Source organism: Chrysochloris asiatica, unplaced genomic scaffold, assembly GCF_000296735.1.
Source record: "Chrysochloris asiatica unplaced genomic scaffold, ChrAsi1.0 scaffold00367, whole genome shotgun sequence".
Taxonomy (NCBI): domain Eukaryota; kingdom Metazoa; phylum Chordata; class Mammalia; order Afrosoricida; family Chrysochloridae; genus Chrysochloris; species Chrysochloris asiatica.
Window position 1 is genome coordinate 201,985 of NW_006408885.1, and position 16,267 is coordinate 218,251.

The 16,267-nt window shown below is 46.7% G+C and overlaps 1 protein-coding gene across 1 annotated transcript in view; it reads right to left on the bottom strand.

Moving 5' to 3' along the window:
- Positions 1-7,581: 7,581 nt before the first annotated feature.
- ALDH1L1 (aldehyde dehydrogenase 1 family, member L1) overlaps positions 7,582-16,267 on the bottom strand; it is an 80,382-nt gene continuing 71,696 nt past the window's right edge. The window contains exons 19-22 of the mRNA XM_006876226.1: positions 14,705-14,870; positions 11,749-11,854; positions 10,318-10,517; positions 7,582-7,637 (exon numbers count right to left, since the gene is read on the bottom strand). Of these exons, the coding sequence (XP_006876288.1) occupies positions 7,582-7,637; positions 10,318-10,517; positions 11,749-11,854; positions 14,705-14,870 (528 nt within the window). The remainder of the gene's footprint in view (positions 7,638-10,317; positions 10,518-11,748; positions 11,855-14,704; positions 14,871-16,267) is intronic.

Genomic DNA, 16,267 nt, shown 5'->3' on the forward strand with positions numbered 1-16,267 from the left:
TCAACGTGGAGGTTCGAGAAAATGAACCATACTCTAAAGAGAAACAAATGATAATACTGTCAGGAAATTTATCTACATTGGGACCAGGTGTTGCCTTAGCAGGTATGCAGCCTGGCCACTCCCTGACTCTGACCCCACATAAGCCCGTGTTGCCCTCCATTCGGGGCTCAGAATGTGGAGAAATTAGCTCCTCTGAGTCAGCCAGCTTAATAAAATCTGAAACTCTGCTTCACCTCTCTTAGTGGCCTCGGTTTCTTCAACCACGAATCTAAAACTGCTGTTAATAAGATGAGGCAACTTAGGCATGCCTACCAGTGAACTCTGGTAGCATAGTGGTTACGAATCGGGCTGCAAACTGCCAGATCAGCAGTTTGAAGCTACCAGCTGTTCCGCAGGAGAAAGATGAGGCATTCTGCTCCCGTAAAGATTTACAGCCTCGGAAACCCTGTACAGGGTCACTATGAGTCGGAACCAACTGACTCCATGGCACATAACCACCACCACCAGTGAACATCCAGTTGTGCTGGGCTTGGAAGGTCAAGAAAGACCTCTGCCTCAATAAGTAAATTGCCTCCCTCCACCCCCAGGTTTCCCAATGATGAGAGCAAGGAACAAATTATTATTTCTTTGTAAAAGCCATGAGCAGGACCTTAGGTTAGCTTTAGTGAAGTATCACGCTCTCCCTCAGACAGGAATGTTAAAAGCAACTGGTCCAGCTTCTTGGAGCTTGCCCAGCCAGGCTCAGGCCTGCAAGGGGCAGTTCCACAAAGAACAGATGTGTGGGCTCAGCTACTGGTGACCCAGCAGGATGGCAGCTTCTAGTCCCTGTATCCACAGCACACCCCAGACTACTGTGAGCATCCCACAGGGCCATGGACTGAGGTGACTGACTTGGCAACTAAAAATATCAGCACTTCACTTTGAAGAACAGCTGGCAAAAGGGTTAGATATTTGGAGTCAGTCATCTTTACGAGGCTGTGAGCAGTTAAAGCCTCAGTTTCCTTACCTGTAAAATATGATCATCTCCCTGGGGATTCTCAAAAATTCGGAGGAGTTCTGAGCCACTTCCATGTTGAGAAACTTGTTAAGAATAGATTCAAACTCACAGCAACCTTATATGGGGTTTCTGAGGACCAGCTGGTGGGTTTGAACCGCCACCTTGTGGTTCAAATTGACTTTGCAGTCTAGCATATTAACCCATAGTATCACACACCAGGACTAGTAGTATAGTAAAACAACAAATGCCAAAATGGCTTACAAAATGTGTAGTATATTTAAAATATTTGTATGGAACACATTGATGTTTAAAGATACAATGTGATATGATTGTGCCGGATTTATTAACATATTAAATCATTGCCTAGTCTGTAATAAAAGGGCACCGATTTAATTGTAGAATGTATATTTTTCTCCTTTTGGGCAGGAAGGCTTATCTCAGCTTTCTGCATTGCCTCATTTAAATTGAAGTTCAGAGTCTCTGCTTGGAGCCTTTTCTGAACATGGGCCAAAGGTACACACACTCCCTTACCACAACCCTGAACAGCCCTCACCTCTATCCTGGAGTCTGTGGTTCCTGGGAAGAAAATCCACCAGTGTTGATCCCAGTTCTTTAACCACTTACATCTTGAAGTTGTTGTTGTTGTTGTTAAGTGCCATAGAGTCAGTTCTGACCCACAGTGACCCTGTATAGGGTTTATGAGGAGCGGCTGAAGAGCCTGAACCATTGACCTTTTGGTTCAAACCTACTTTGCAGTCCAGCACATTAACCCACAGCGCCACACCAAGACTCCATCTTGAAGTACATATTATTTTATTTAAATATCCCATTCCCTTTATTTCTTATTAATAAAAAAGTTAAGGACAGTATATTAACTTCATTTAGATATGTGTACAGGTTGGTAATATGATCTACAAATTCCAAGAGAGGATATAAAGAGGGTGATAAAAATTATTTGTCAGAAAATGAAGATATTAGAATGGATAGAGTTGGAAACTATGGATTATCTCTTCTTCACTTGCTGTTTGACATTTTGTTTGCTTCAAAATTTTTGTATCATAAATTAGGTCTAGATGAACACCTATATAGCCACTATAGTAGTCAACCCTGAAATCTCAGCAGCTGATAACAATGGAGATGCATTTCTAGTTTCTGCCACATATCCACTATGAGTAGGCAGAGGGGTCTGCTCATTGTTGCCATACAAGGTCCAAGATTGATGCAGTCATACCCTCTCACAGGCTGTTTACTATGACTGAGAGGAAGAGGGTGCTGGTCCAGCAAATGCCTTGACCTTGAAGTACCACACGTCACTTCTCCTCATTGGCTAACAATGGTCATGTGGTCCCACTCAACCACAAGAGGACCAGCTGGGAGAAATAACTCCTACAATCCTCACACTAAATTCCGTAGAAAAAATTTTAGATTTGGAATTACTGGGTCAGTCTTTTCACCAGGATGTCTATATATGCCTTGATATTTTCTGAAAATAATTTGGCCCCTGCCTTTGCAATATTTATCCTTACACCCTAAAACATTAGCCAAAACCTCTAAATTAAGAATGAGTGGTGATATCAGGCAAAGATCTTCCTCATCTTAATGAGAATGCACCTCTGGTTCATTACCTTGCCATTTACATATTTGATCTATCGTCTTGGTTTTGTATTATCTTTGTGATGTTTAGCAGTCGTGATGTAATTTTATTGCATTGTAGAAGGGATCAGAAAGCTTTCCATCATTTGCTATGCTCCAGAGTACACCATGGGTATGGAAACCATCTGTTTCATAATAATTAAAGAAAAAACAAACAACTTCTCGGATCTGAGACCACTTTTTGAGGACAATCATATTGCTGCTCACTGATACTCTGTTCTCTCTCCTAGGCACGTGGAAGACTACATTTCTCAGCTCCCTCTGTTTAGGTAGGGCTATGTGGCTAGACTGGGCTAGTTGGTTGAAAGCATAAGTAATGTGTCGTTTCCAGGGAAGAACATCTAAGTGATGATATAAGATTCTCCCGAGTTATCTTTCCCTCAGCCATGGCGACTGTCAACATTCTATACATTCTTCAAGCAAGGAGACCTGGAACACTTAACCCCTGACATTCTCTCTTCTCTTTCTCCCATAGCGCCAGCCCTGCCAAATCCCACCCTTTCCCAACTCACTCCCCCCGCACACTTCTTTTCCTTATGTAGAGCAGTTCTGTAAGCATCTTTTGGTCCTAAGCATTCTTACCAATCTCAGTTTTACCGTGTTAAGGTATTTCTTCTGAAAAAATGGAAGAACTCCGACTAAAGGACTTCCGATACATTTTGTTTTCTTGTCTCATCACATTTGGGTTAAATCAGATTTGCAGCGTGTTACAGGCCTCTCATACCTATATCAACAGTTTGTACTGAGTGTGGTTTACTGTGTGATCGGCCTGCACTGGAGGTAAGTCACAAGAAACAGCTGTAAGCAGCAGATGCCCATTGTGTTATGAAGAGGTGCTATAGGATAAGCACTGAACTGCTGACCGTAAAGTTGGCAGTTCAAACCCACCAGCTGCTCCTCAGAAACCCTAAACAGGGCCCCTATGAGCTGGAACAGACTAAATGGCACTGAACAAAAGTGTAAGACAGTAGGCATTACCCTACTAAACATAAAATGTTTTGACACGGACTCCTAAAGCAAATTTCTCTGTCTACTAGGAAGCTGTCCTCCGGAAACACTGGTTTGCTTCTACTAATTGACACTATTAAGTAGGTCACAGATCAGATTTCTCTCTCACTCTTGGCTGCTAGAACTAAGTTGTGAGCCAATTTTAGAAGCGTATAAAATTTCAAAACACGCAGTTTAGGTACCAGTCCACTGTTAATCTTTTTACCTTATTCTTCTTTGTCCCTGTTCACTTCATACATATTGTAATTTCATTTATAAAGTGCTTTAAACTCTTTTGTTAGCCTGGTGAGATATAAATGCATTTAAAAATTAAGACAGTGATACAAGTTTATTTTTCTGGGGGAGAGGTTGCTATACAATTCCATGATGTGGGGGATGCAGCTTCCGCTTTGTGCACTAGCCTTGTGTGTTCTCTTGTCTGCATGGTTAGCAAAGTCTCCCCCTAGGTCCATTAGGTTTGATTCCAAGGGGACAAAAAAGTAGAGGGTGACAGTGTGATCTCTCCTTTAAAGAACATGTCTCAGAAGTTGCCCATGTCCCTCCCACACACTCCCACTGACTTGGTCACACGACCATACCAACTGCAAAATTGGCTGGGAAATTTAATGCCCAGGTAAAATTTGAGGGGTTTTTAAGAGGAGCTCTGGTAACATAGTGGTTACGAATTGGGCTGCTAATCTCCAGGTCAACAGTTTGAAACCACCAGCGGTTCTGCAGGAGAAAGATGAGATTTTCTGCTCCTGTAAAGATTTACAACCTCGGAAACCCTATGCAGGGTTGCTATGAGTTGGAACCGACTCTATGGTACATAACCACCACCACCATGTCTTCAGAAAGACACCCTGGGGGTATAATGGGTAAGCACTCACTGAAAGGTTAGTGATTGGAACCCACCCAGCTGCTCCATGGAAAATGGACCTGGTAATCTGCTTTCTTAAAGATAACAGTAAAGAAAACCCTATAGGGCAGTTCTACCATGCCACATGGGGTTGCGATGAGTAGAAGTTGATTCAACAGCACCTAACAACATGATTTAAGAAAAAAGGGGACAAATAAAGGAAAATTGAGAGATAACTAGTAGTGTTGTGCTCCTCACTTTGTAATTGTATTTGCATGAATTCTTGAGTGGGGAGAAGAGAGAAAGTCAGGAGCCCAGTTTTGCACCAAGTTCAGTTGTAATGGGTGCCCATACTCTGTGCATGTCTGAAGAGAGGGAGAAAATTGCTTTTGGGTTTAGATGGCCTTGCATATGAACTTATTTTATATCTGCTTTTTTTTTTTTGTCACAAACACTTGGTTGCTGGGAAGCCAGGACAGACACTCAAAGATCTTTGGCAGCCTCTCCACTTGTGTTTTCATGGAGCACCATGAAAAAGAACTGGCCTAGGGTCAGCCAACTTAACTCATTCTGCTACGGTGGTGCCCTGCTCTGAGGGCTGGACCTTAGGGAAATGGGCAGACATTGAACTGGCATGTCCTGATAGGACTGCACTGCTTAAGGCAAGTTGATCCTTCTACAGATAGGGGAAAGGTTTCCTATCAAAGGTGGCCTTCTCCATCATCTGTCATCATGGTAGTCAATCAGAGATTGAAAATGGAGGTCCTAAGGTGAAGAGAAGAATGTTTGTGTTTGCTTTTTATTTTTTCTTCTGTGGGCAACAAGAATTGAAACTGAGAATGCTAGAATTAGAAGTCCTGGTAGTATAGTGGTTATGCAATGGGCTGCTGACTGCAAGGTTAGCAGTTCAAATCTACCAGCGGCTCCATGGGAGAAAGATGAGGCTTTCTGCTCCCATAAAGATCTACAGCCTTGGAAACCCTGTATAGGGTGGCTGTGAGTTGGAATGGATTTGACGGCACATAACCACAACCACTACCAGGCTACAAGTACACACGGTGGTGCTGGGAGCTGATGCCTGTCATGTGGAGGCTGGAGAAGAAATTGGCAGAAGAATTGTCTTCTTTGGGACCTGGAAGTGATCCTGGGTCTCAGAGCTCTGAGACTAGTCACATGTAATACCAGTTGGAAGTTTTTCCTGGACTCTTAAGAAACTCTTCTTAAAATTTGCAGCCTGGTCACAGCTGTCTATGGAGCATCTAGAGAATGATCCACTTCACATTTGGGAGGAAGAGTTCTGAGGCAGCTGCAATTGTAGGGATGGAGTGGGGTGCCCATGGGGTAGCTGTAGAGAGGAGGAAAGCAGTGGGCCCATTTCTCAGGACTCAACAGAGGTTGTCCTGGGGACCCCGAAATAGTGGGGAACTCTGAAGAGGGAGCAGTTACTTTGTGGGCAGTGGGGGCTTCAAAGTCCTCATAGTTTAGGAAGGCAGGGAAACAGGATTGCAGGAATTTCACACCAGCTATGTGATCTTGCCTACTTGAACTTCTCTTTGCCTCAAATTTCCCATTTCCAAATTGGAGATCAAAGTTGTTCCTTTCTCATTGGACTCATGAAACAATTGAATGAAATAAATACATGTAGAGGACTTAGAACCCTTCCTGGTATGAGGTTAGTACTCAACAAGCTATTGTTTGCTATTAGCTATTATCTTCACTCATTAGGTGAAGATATAAAAGAACCATCCTCAAGGAGGTTGAATCCGGAAGGATAGGATTTGCTATGTGGAGAGGATGATGGATTCTCTAGGAAAGGAGGTGGTAGAAGCAGTCTTGGGATATGGGAGAGGAGAAGAGCTTTCAAGGGAGCTGTGAGAAGGGGGACAGCAGAGCCAAACAGAGGGACCCTGGACTGCAGGAAAACTGTGTGGGGAAACTGAGGCGTCAGCAGATGACTTGGACTGCAGGGAGTAAGAGGACCCATGAGGCAGGGGTACCACAGGAAGGGTGGAAGGACACAGGAAGGAGCAGAGAAATCCGCACTGGGGAAGACACTTCATCAGAGGGAATGCATGGGGCAGCACAGAAGACACCTGGCCAGCGATAGAGGCACAATTTGAAGCATGGACCCCATGGAAGTGGCAGAACTCAGGGCCCACCGGGACTCTGATTTAGAGGGAGCCTGTGGTTGGTATAGTCAGACTGTGGTGGGCACACTGAACTTTATCTGTCCCCACTTTTGTGGCCCAAAGTGGATGCCGATTTTAGAGAATGGCATGTCTTTGGCTCTGCCCTTGTCCTGCTTAGCCTTGGACAGGGATCTCCTGAGAGTGTAAGGCCTCCTAGGCAAATCTTCACCCCTTCTTGCTTCCTGGTGCCAGGGAACCCCTTGGGAGGAGTTCCTGCCCAGCTGTGAGAGTGCAGCTCTCTGAGAGCCTCTGGTTGTCGTGCTTTGGCTTTGTGGCCTCCGGCAGCAGCTCAGGATCTGATGATTCTGCCCATGGGTATAACTCCAAAGGGCCTCCCTTGCTGGAGGGCTTCATAAGGTCAAAGGTTGTGAAGTGCTTCCCCACAAAGACTTTCCCTGCCCAGTCCCTTCCTGCTTCTTTCCCCTTGAAGTTTCACAACTTCTCCCCTACAGACCCTTGCACCCCAGCATCATCCAAGATGCCTGAGTCACCGCCACAAGTCATTTCCGACTCTGTGTCTCCCCAGGAAGCCTGGCTATCCAAGGCTGTGCAACATCATTGGTAAGCTTGGATTCTACGGGCCCTGTGGACTGAAGGAGAGACAGATACAAGCTGTCTTGGCCAGCACACTCACTAATCTGGGTCATTTCTCTGTTGGGTGGCTTTTGGCAGGATGTGAGAGTATCCCATGATGGGAAGATGGAATGGTGTGGACGCAGGAGGTTCTGGTGTGCCTCAGGGACAGTATGGGTACCCGGGTATGGGAGAGAGGGCAATCTGGCTACCAGGAATTGTCCCAGACTTTTCCCTAGAGAAGGCAGGTCAGACTGGGAAGGAGGAGCAAGAGCCAGCCGAGTCGTTGAGGCAAAGCTGTTTCCTCATACGGAGATCATTCTTCAGTACTCAAAGGTGATTGTCTTGATTCTCAAGTATTCATTGAGGGCCGCCTCTCCTGCAAGACACCATACACTGTTGAGACCACCACTGTGAAAGCACACCCACTATATATGCCAACTTCTGAGTGCTGCACACAGATCACATCATTGGATCCTTGTCTTCATTCATTCCCACTTATAGGTCAGAACTGGAGGTTCAGGGTGGTCTTGCCTGGTCATCACTGTAAATAAATTGTGGAGCCAGGCCACCAACCATGCAACCAACCCAGACATTTCCCTAGCCCCAAGCAACTCCTTACAGATGGGGACTTCCCATCAAAGACAGGGGAAGTGGAGAGGCCTGGTGTCCTCTTAATGCCCTGGCCAGCATGATTTTCTCTCTTTCAGCCTCTGCCCCTGGCTACCTGCCAGCTAGTTTCATTCAAGTTATGACTGTAAAAAATACCTGCACAGGGTTCTGAGGCCCCAGGACTCAGCTGGTATCTCAGTTCCGACACTAAGTAAGGGGGCAAATGGCTGGGACCATGGGCTGCCTGGCACCCACCCCCCAGCCTTGATATGTCTCCCTCTCCTTCCTCTCACTGCTGGAACCTCTTTCCCAACCCTGGCACCTACGTGGGCATCTACATTCAACCATAGTATACCGCTCCCATCTGACATCTAGCCCCCACCAGGGGCACCTCCCCCTTAATTCTGGAACCTCCCTAACAGTCCTGATACCTCAGCTTTCCCCAGCCCTGGCAACTTCCCACAGTCCTAGAATCTTCCCTCCATCCCTGATACCTTCTCCTGCTCCCTGGCACATTGCCCTTAGCCCTGGTACCTCCCCATCACTGCTAGAACCTGTCCTCATATCAGCTCTGGAACTTCCCTTCTAATCCTGAAACTTACCCCCACTTCTGGCACCTAACCCCTCACCCCCCACAACCAACGGCACCACTCCCAACGTCTCACAACCTTCTCCACAACCCTAGAACCTGCTCCTTCAGCCTCGATAACTCCCTCAACAGGAATAGCAACTCCACCTCAGCTCTGGAACCTCCGTCCCAGCACTGACATCTCCAACCCTAGTGCATCACATCAGCCCTGACACCTACTCCCAAGTCTTAGCATCTATCTCCCTCCAACCCTGGTACCTCTCTCCAGCCCTGGTACTTCTCGTCACCTCTGAAACTTCCCAACGGCCCTAACACACCTCCCTCCAGTCCTGGTACCTCCTCCCGCAGTTCTGGTAACTCCTCCCCATCCCTGATAATTCTTCCCAGCCCTAACTTTTTTTCCCCAGTTTTAGTTGAGTCTGGATCCAGGAATGATCCAGCACTGCCAACCACCGTGCTCCCTCTGGGGTCTCAGTCTGTCCCAGGTAGGCTCTGTTCCAGGAAGGATGCTGGCCCTCTGGAGGACACAGGAGTCTGGAGGGACGAGGGAGCATGGGGACTTGGCAAATCATGAGTGACAGAGGACTGGCTGGGCAGTTGTAGCCATGGCACTGTAGGATCAGGAATCACAGGCTGGCAGTTTGCACTCACCACCTATTCCTTGGAAACCGAGTTGACAGCACATAACAGCACCAACAACATGTCCCTATGCATTCTCACAGAGGATGCCAGAAAAATGGTCTGAGAGGAGGAGGGAGGTGGCAGACAGAAGCGAGCCAGTGTCCGGTGTATATGTATGTGGCTGTGTCAACAACTAGGTGGGATGGCTAGGACATATATGTGAGCCATGTCTGTGTGACACACGTGTGTGGATGTGTATGGGCAGTGTGTGTACAAGTATCTGTGTGATGTTTAGATGTCTGTTCATTTCACAGCATCCTTGGGGTTTTCCACAGGGTTTGAAAGTTGGAGGGAGTCATGACTCCCGTGGCCTCAGGCCTCAGCCTCAGTCTGAACCTTCTTGAGGTTTCTGAGCTGACACAGGACTGAAATGAGACACCAAGGCTTCTCAGCAGCAGTATGTGGCCCTCCCCAGGCCTTCATACCTCTACCAAGCTTTGCCACTGGGGCTGTGGGTGACCAGACCTAGCAGGTGTGACAGCTTGCATGTTGTCAGGACAGAGAGGCCAGGGTTAAGATTCAGTCAGAGAAAAGCCGGACAAGCAGGGACTCAAACAGAGCCCCATGCAGGTGTGTACTCCGGCCCAAGCATCGTGGGATCCCCTGCTGTTATGACCTCTTGTCACTGGAGGCATTCATATTGCTCATTGGTCCCTAGGGTCAATCATTCCCCTAGGCTTCCCATCACCTTGGCTGACACCCAAATCCCTGACTGTGGCTTTTAGGACCTTCTGTGAGCTCGTCCTCAAACTCCCAACCTCCTCTGCCCCTGTCAGCCTGCTCTTCCGTAACATACATACTCTACACAAGGCAGCCCCCTCTGCTCCTCTCGGGACCTGTGTCATGCCCCTTCCCCTGTGCTTCACAGCTAACATGCTTTCATCACCTGGGGCACAGTTCAGTTGTCACCTCCTGGATAGACCCCTCTGTGCACTACTGAACTCACCTTCCCAGTCTCTTTTCCCTGACTAATTTATTTGATTTTCTGTACAGCACGTTCTAGAAGCATCATGTTCACTGATTTGGCTATGGTTTGTCTCTCCCATTAAAAAGTGAACAACCTGACAGATGTCTTGTTCAACACAGCATCCCGGGCAGCCTGACAGGGTGGCCTTAAACAGAAGTTTAATGAATGAGTGGATGAATGAAAACAGGCTTGCAGGTATGACGACCTTACCTAAGTCCTTGCCGAATCCAGACTGCTTGAAACCCCCAAAGGGAGCGGCCACATCTGTCTTGTTGTACGTGTTGATGAACACTGTGCCGGCCTGGAGTTTGTCACTGACATATAAGGCCTTGTTGATATCCCTGGTGAAAACGCCAGAGGCCAGGCCAAACTCTGTAGCATTGGCACGAGACAACACAGCATCCACGTCACTGCAGAGAACAGCCAGGAAGAACTCTATGAGGGAGGCTCAGAGGCTCCTGCCCCAGACCCGGGACACTAAGCTCCCCACACAGGTGTTGGGATTCCACTAGAGAAGCAAAAGGGCTAGCACCACCCTCCCCCCAAAAAGTGAATCCAATCTACTCCAACCTTCCTGTCACACAAGACTAGTAACTGAACCTACAGGGAAAAAGGTTTGGGGTTAGAGGAAAACCTGTCGAGTTTAGAGTAACTATGAAGAAGAAAGGAAGAACAGAGAATTAAGACTGAAATCGAGGAGAGAGTGGTTGAAATCATTCAGAGCCAGTCCTTGCTCCCCTGACTGGGAAATGCAGCCTGGGAAGGAAGTTGGTTGGTTCCACATCCCATATAGCATGGCACAAGATTCAGGGCTGCCACAGAGCTGGGCATCTGTCCAAGGAGATGCCATCACATCACAGATAGCAGAGGTGTGAACACTTGCCAAGCTGTTCATTTGGTAGACGGCAATAAAGTGTCGTATTCTAATCAAGTTAACGTATCATGATAATTTCAATAATATTTTGGCAGTTGAAAAGGGTGTGGCCACGTAGTCTTTGCTCCTTCTACTACGGACAGTGCCAGTCTGTGTGTACTCCCTTGGAGGCAGAGCTGGCCTTGGTGGCATACTTGGTGGCATGCCAGTAGAACATGGTAGAAGTGACATTCTGAGCTTTCTGAGAGTATGTGTTGCAGCCCCCACCTGGACTCTTGAACCATTCATTTGTGGGGAGTCAGGTGCCATGTAATCTGCCATGCTGGCCAGACACATGGAGAGCCCCTGAGGTTGAATGAGAGACCTGTCCCAGTGGTCCCAACGGAGGCCCACACACAGCCAGGAGGGAGACTGGTCATCCTGCAAACTCTGGCTATCCCAACGACCCTGAATTAAATAATCAATGCTATTTCAACAAGGAAGTTCTGAGGTGGTTAGTACTCAACCCTCTGTGAGAAACAGTGAAAGAAAACCACTGAGGAAGTGGCAAGATAAGAGGAAGGGAAGGAAATTGCCTTTTGCTCAGAGTCGGGGGACTCTAGGTTATTGGGGGCACTTCCTCATGAATGCATCGAAGACCTCACCCTCCACCTCCCCCTACTCTGAGTTTTCTTTTCTCTTGGCCATACCATGGACCACACCTCCCACAGCTCACACCAATGTTCCACTTGTTTGTGGAATCTTAACAGATGTAACAAACTCCCTACCCATCGGCAAACCGGGAGATGATCATGATGGGTCCAAAGGATTCCTCCTTGGCTATGAACATGTCATCCTTCACATTGGTCAGCACAGTGGGCTCGAAGAAGAAGCCTGCAGAGAGACAGAGTTGTGGGCACGTGGAGTGTGACCCTCCCTAGCTAGTCTCCCTCTTAATGGATGGACCCACATGCTCCCGATACTTACATCATACCTGTGAGCCTGTGATTTTTATACCCAGGCCTGCTGTCTCACGTAATCCTCACAACTTTTTTTTAACTAAATGCTGCTGAAGAACACAAGGCGAAATTTCACAGAGCTGAAACTTGAACCCAGGCCCAGTGCCAAAGCTTATAAATGAGAAGACCTAAACTCTTTTTCTGAGTTTTAATCTGAATGAATATCTGAATTCCTTGGCTAGTACAGACTCCCAGGTAGCTCTCCATGAGTCACAGCACCACAGCCTATAGGAGAGGTTGCTGGTCCTCACAGGTAGGACCTTAGGGACTGCTCCTTTCTTCCCATAAGTCATAGAGGCCAGAAGCTGATCCTCCCCATGAAGAGGTGTATTCTCCTTCTACCAGGATACAGGCTCAGGCTCTGGGACTCAGGTCCACCAACTTCTCCAGCCCTGCCTGGCAGTCCCTATAGGCTGTGTTGGTGGGGAAGAGTCATCTTTAAGGACAGAAATGCTTTCTGTGACAACTTCTTATCGAGACACAGGGCTCAGAGACCCCCTGAGAGTTTGCTGGACTGAGATTTAATTCTGTCTGACTTAGGGAAAACCAAGAGACTTGAAATTTTCTCTCATCTTCAGAGGAAAAAAACCAAACCCTCATAACTTTAAAAGTAATGTTGGTGTTAAGTGGCGTTAAGTAGATTCTGACTCATAGTGCTACTGTAGAGTGCTTCTGAGGAGTGGTTAGTGGGTATGAATGATGTCCTTGTGGTTAGCAGTCCAGTGCTTATGATCTAGTGCTAGGAGTCCTAAAAGTAATATAACTTTTAGTACACAGTTCAGATCTTAAATACTGTCATTTTTAAGATATAATTTTAAATGTATAGTTCTATTACTTTTGTATACATTTAAAATTATATTTTAAAAATGACTATGCTTAAGATATGAATTATATACTAATAGATGCTGTTTTATGTGGATTGGCCACTCACTGTTCACTACTGCCTACTGGGTGCCAGGAGGGACCGTGTGGTTGTATCTGCCTCTCCCCATTCATCCTCCATTCTCTCTGCTCTACTCTACACGCTGGCCTTCTGAATTTTCTGATTTCCAGGTGGATTTGGTCAACAGACAGCAGCCCCCATCCCACAGCTCTAACTCTTGCTGGATTCCAGTGATGTCACTCCCTCCTCAGGACTCCACAAGGGTATATGAGAAGAGCTCACAGCACTACAAGTGTCTGGGGCTACATGGCCCTATTGGTCCCTTTAACTCCGTTCACACTTCTATAAACAGCACCTTCCTTATACCCTCCTCCCATCAGCTCTGGAAACAAACTGTCCACAGCCTGCTGACACTCTGACTGAGACACTGCCCTTAGCCTAGGGGAATAGGGGCATAGAGAATTAGTATCACATTGGTTATAAAAATCATGCAGAGGCACCAGGGAACAGGGAGCATTTAGGACAGGGGTGTGAATTGTGCTTGAGTGCATCAAGGAAGACTTCTTCAAGGACATATCATTTGAGTTGAATGAAAACTTGGAGTTCACCAGGTAGAGAAACTGAGGAAGGGTTTGCTAAGCAGAGGAACCTCAGAATCACAGAGAATGAAATTAGGGGGATGTCAGAGAATTAAATACAGTTGGAATATGGTTCAAAGGCAAACAAGTTAGAATCAGACCATAAAGGAGCTAGGACATGACGCTGAGGAGTTTGAACTTGAGGTCATAGAAGGATGGGAGTTGCAGTGTTGTAACAATAGTAGAGATGACACTAGACCTTTGGCAGCTGCAGAGTTAGAGGATTAGTGGTTAAAGAGGTCTCTCAGGACACTGCAGGAATGGTGTAGGCAAGGTAGGATGTTGGAGAGTCAGTGTAATGGTGGCAGGGATGTGGAAGAGGAAGGAGTCAAGAAAGAGTTTTAGATTTCACAGGCACTCAAGGAAAATGGGGGTGAGGGGCACAGAAAGGGAGGAGTCTAGATTCATTTTCTCTTGCCCTCCTTCCTTCATCAGGTTAATTTTTCACAGAGTATATAAAGAAAAGATTGAGGCGGGGTCTGTTCCCATGGAACATTCTCATAAGGAGGAAACACAAGTAGTTCACTCATGTGGCTCCTGGCTTTGGTAATGTGACTAGATACAGGATTCTAGAGAAACAGGTTTGTGTGTCTGGGGACAGTGTGGGATTGCGGTACGGTGCTGAGGAGATGGATTTGCCCATTGAGTTTGAACAGTCTCAGTGGAGGTGTCCAGTTGGTGGGTGGTTGGCTATATGTGGTTAGAAGTTCTGGATGTGGTATTTATGAAAAACTTAGCCACTGGAGGGTATGAAATCATCTAGGTAAACTGTCCTCCATGAGAATAGCACCAAGGAAAGGGAAGATCATGGGCTATACTAATATTTAAGAGGCAAATGGAGAGTTTCCAGCAAAGAGCAATTGCTGAAAAGCAATGACAATGGAGGTGAGAGGAAAAATCAAGAAATGAAGGATTAAGGCATCCAGGAGAAAACAATTTCTAGGACAGTAAATTAAAACCTAGGATTATAACCATGAAAACCAGTATTGAATAAGGTCTTTCATTCTGGTAATGTTCCCTTGTAATTCCCATATTTGGTTCAGCTGGGTGTCCATATATCCATGCCCCATCTCATCTAAGATCTCTAAGTGGGGCCTGAGGTCTGGGTAACTGACTCTGCAGGTACTCAGCCTTCAGGAATCTCATTAGAACCAGAGGCACTGGACCCCAGTTAACCTCTGCTGATCAGGAATGTCCAACTGACCTGGCCGAGGGACTTGACTCCCGCCACAGACCAGTGTGGCCCCTTCCTTCACACCACGTTGGCAGTACTCAAGCAGCTTCTTGAGGTGAGCTTCGTGGTTCTGAGGTCCATGGTTGGTGTCCCGGTCTAACGGGTTCCCAATCTTCATCTTCCTCACCTCTTCTACCTGTGGAAAGTCCTCATCGTTTGTGATAGTGGTCCTCTCCTGGCTCCTCCTCTATGTGTACTTTTCAGGGACTGAGCACTGGCTGTTGGGAAAACCCACGCTCCTCATCCTGGAAGTTAGTGCCTTCTGTAGCCTGGCTCCAGACCCACCTTCCAAATATACCCTGTTTGCAAAGATAAAAACCATCTCAAGGGAGACACAAGTCTAGAGTCAGGTGATTGGAAAGTGGAGTTGGCTGCAAATGTGGATGAATGAAGAAGACAGAAAGACAAGTACATGACTGGCAAGGAGAGATAGGTGACAGTGTGGACCTTCACCCAGCTCCATGGACTAGGTGCTCAGCCTGAGAGAGGTCAGAACAGAAAGAAATGTCTGTAGTGGGGGCCCCAGGATATAGGGTGGAGTTGGGATATGTAGTGCTGCTGCAAAACCCTGGAGACAAAGTAGGACAAGGCCAAGTTGAGAGGAGAGGGCTTGTGCCTTCAGCCTACTCACTCTGGCTCCATTTCTGCCTCCTTCAAAACCTAACTTCAAAGTCTCCTCTAGGAGACTTGCTTCAAACATTAGTCTAGGCATTGCTTCCTGTTAGCGCAAGACTCTGATCAATGGATATGATGGAAAATATTACCAAATAGTCCTAGAGCCTAGGGTGTGAAGAGCCACAGAGTAAATTGAGACTTTGGAGGGAGTCTGAGAAAAAGGTGCTAAGGCATACGTAATCAAAGAGATCCCGACTCCAGATCTTCTGGGCTTCAGGCGTGAGTCTGCCTCTCCCACTGTGCCATCTGTCTCCTAGGCTCCTCCTTCCATAGGAATTCTCAAACAAGGTAATCTCTTCCCTTACCCAAGCCACATTGTCATCAGAATTCACTGGCTTCTTCTAATCTCAAGTCAGGGCCAACACACCCTAATCAAAAAACAAAACAAAACTCCCCAAATCCCTTGTGGTTCCATAAATCCAACTCATAGTCACTCTAGTGGGCGGAGTAGAACTGTTTCATAGAGTTTCCAAGGTTGTAATCTGTAGCATTTGTTGTTATGTGCCGTGGAGTTGGTTCCGACTCACAGTGACCCTGTACAGGTTATCTGAGACAGTAAATCTTTACGGGAGTAGAGAGCCTCATCTTTCTCCCAAGGAACAGCTGGTAGTTTTAAACTGCTGACTGTGAGATTAGCTGCCCAATTTGTAACCACTATGCTACCAAAGCTCCTTGATGGTGTTTTATAAAAGAGGACAAATACAGAAACAGTCATATTTGGAGGGGTGGAGGGAGAAAGATTGATGATGATGCAGAAAGCATCAAAAGAAGATGGAAGAAATACACAGAGTCACTATACCAAAAGGAAATGGTTGATGCTCAACCATTTCAAGAGGTAGCATATGATCAAGAGCCAAT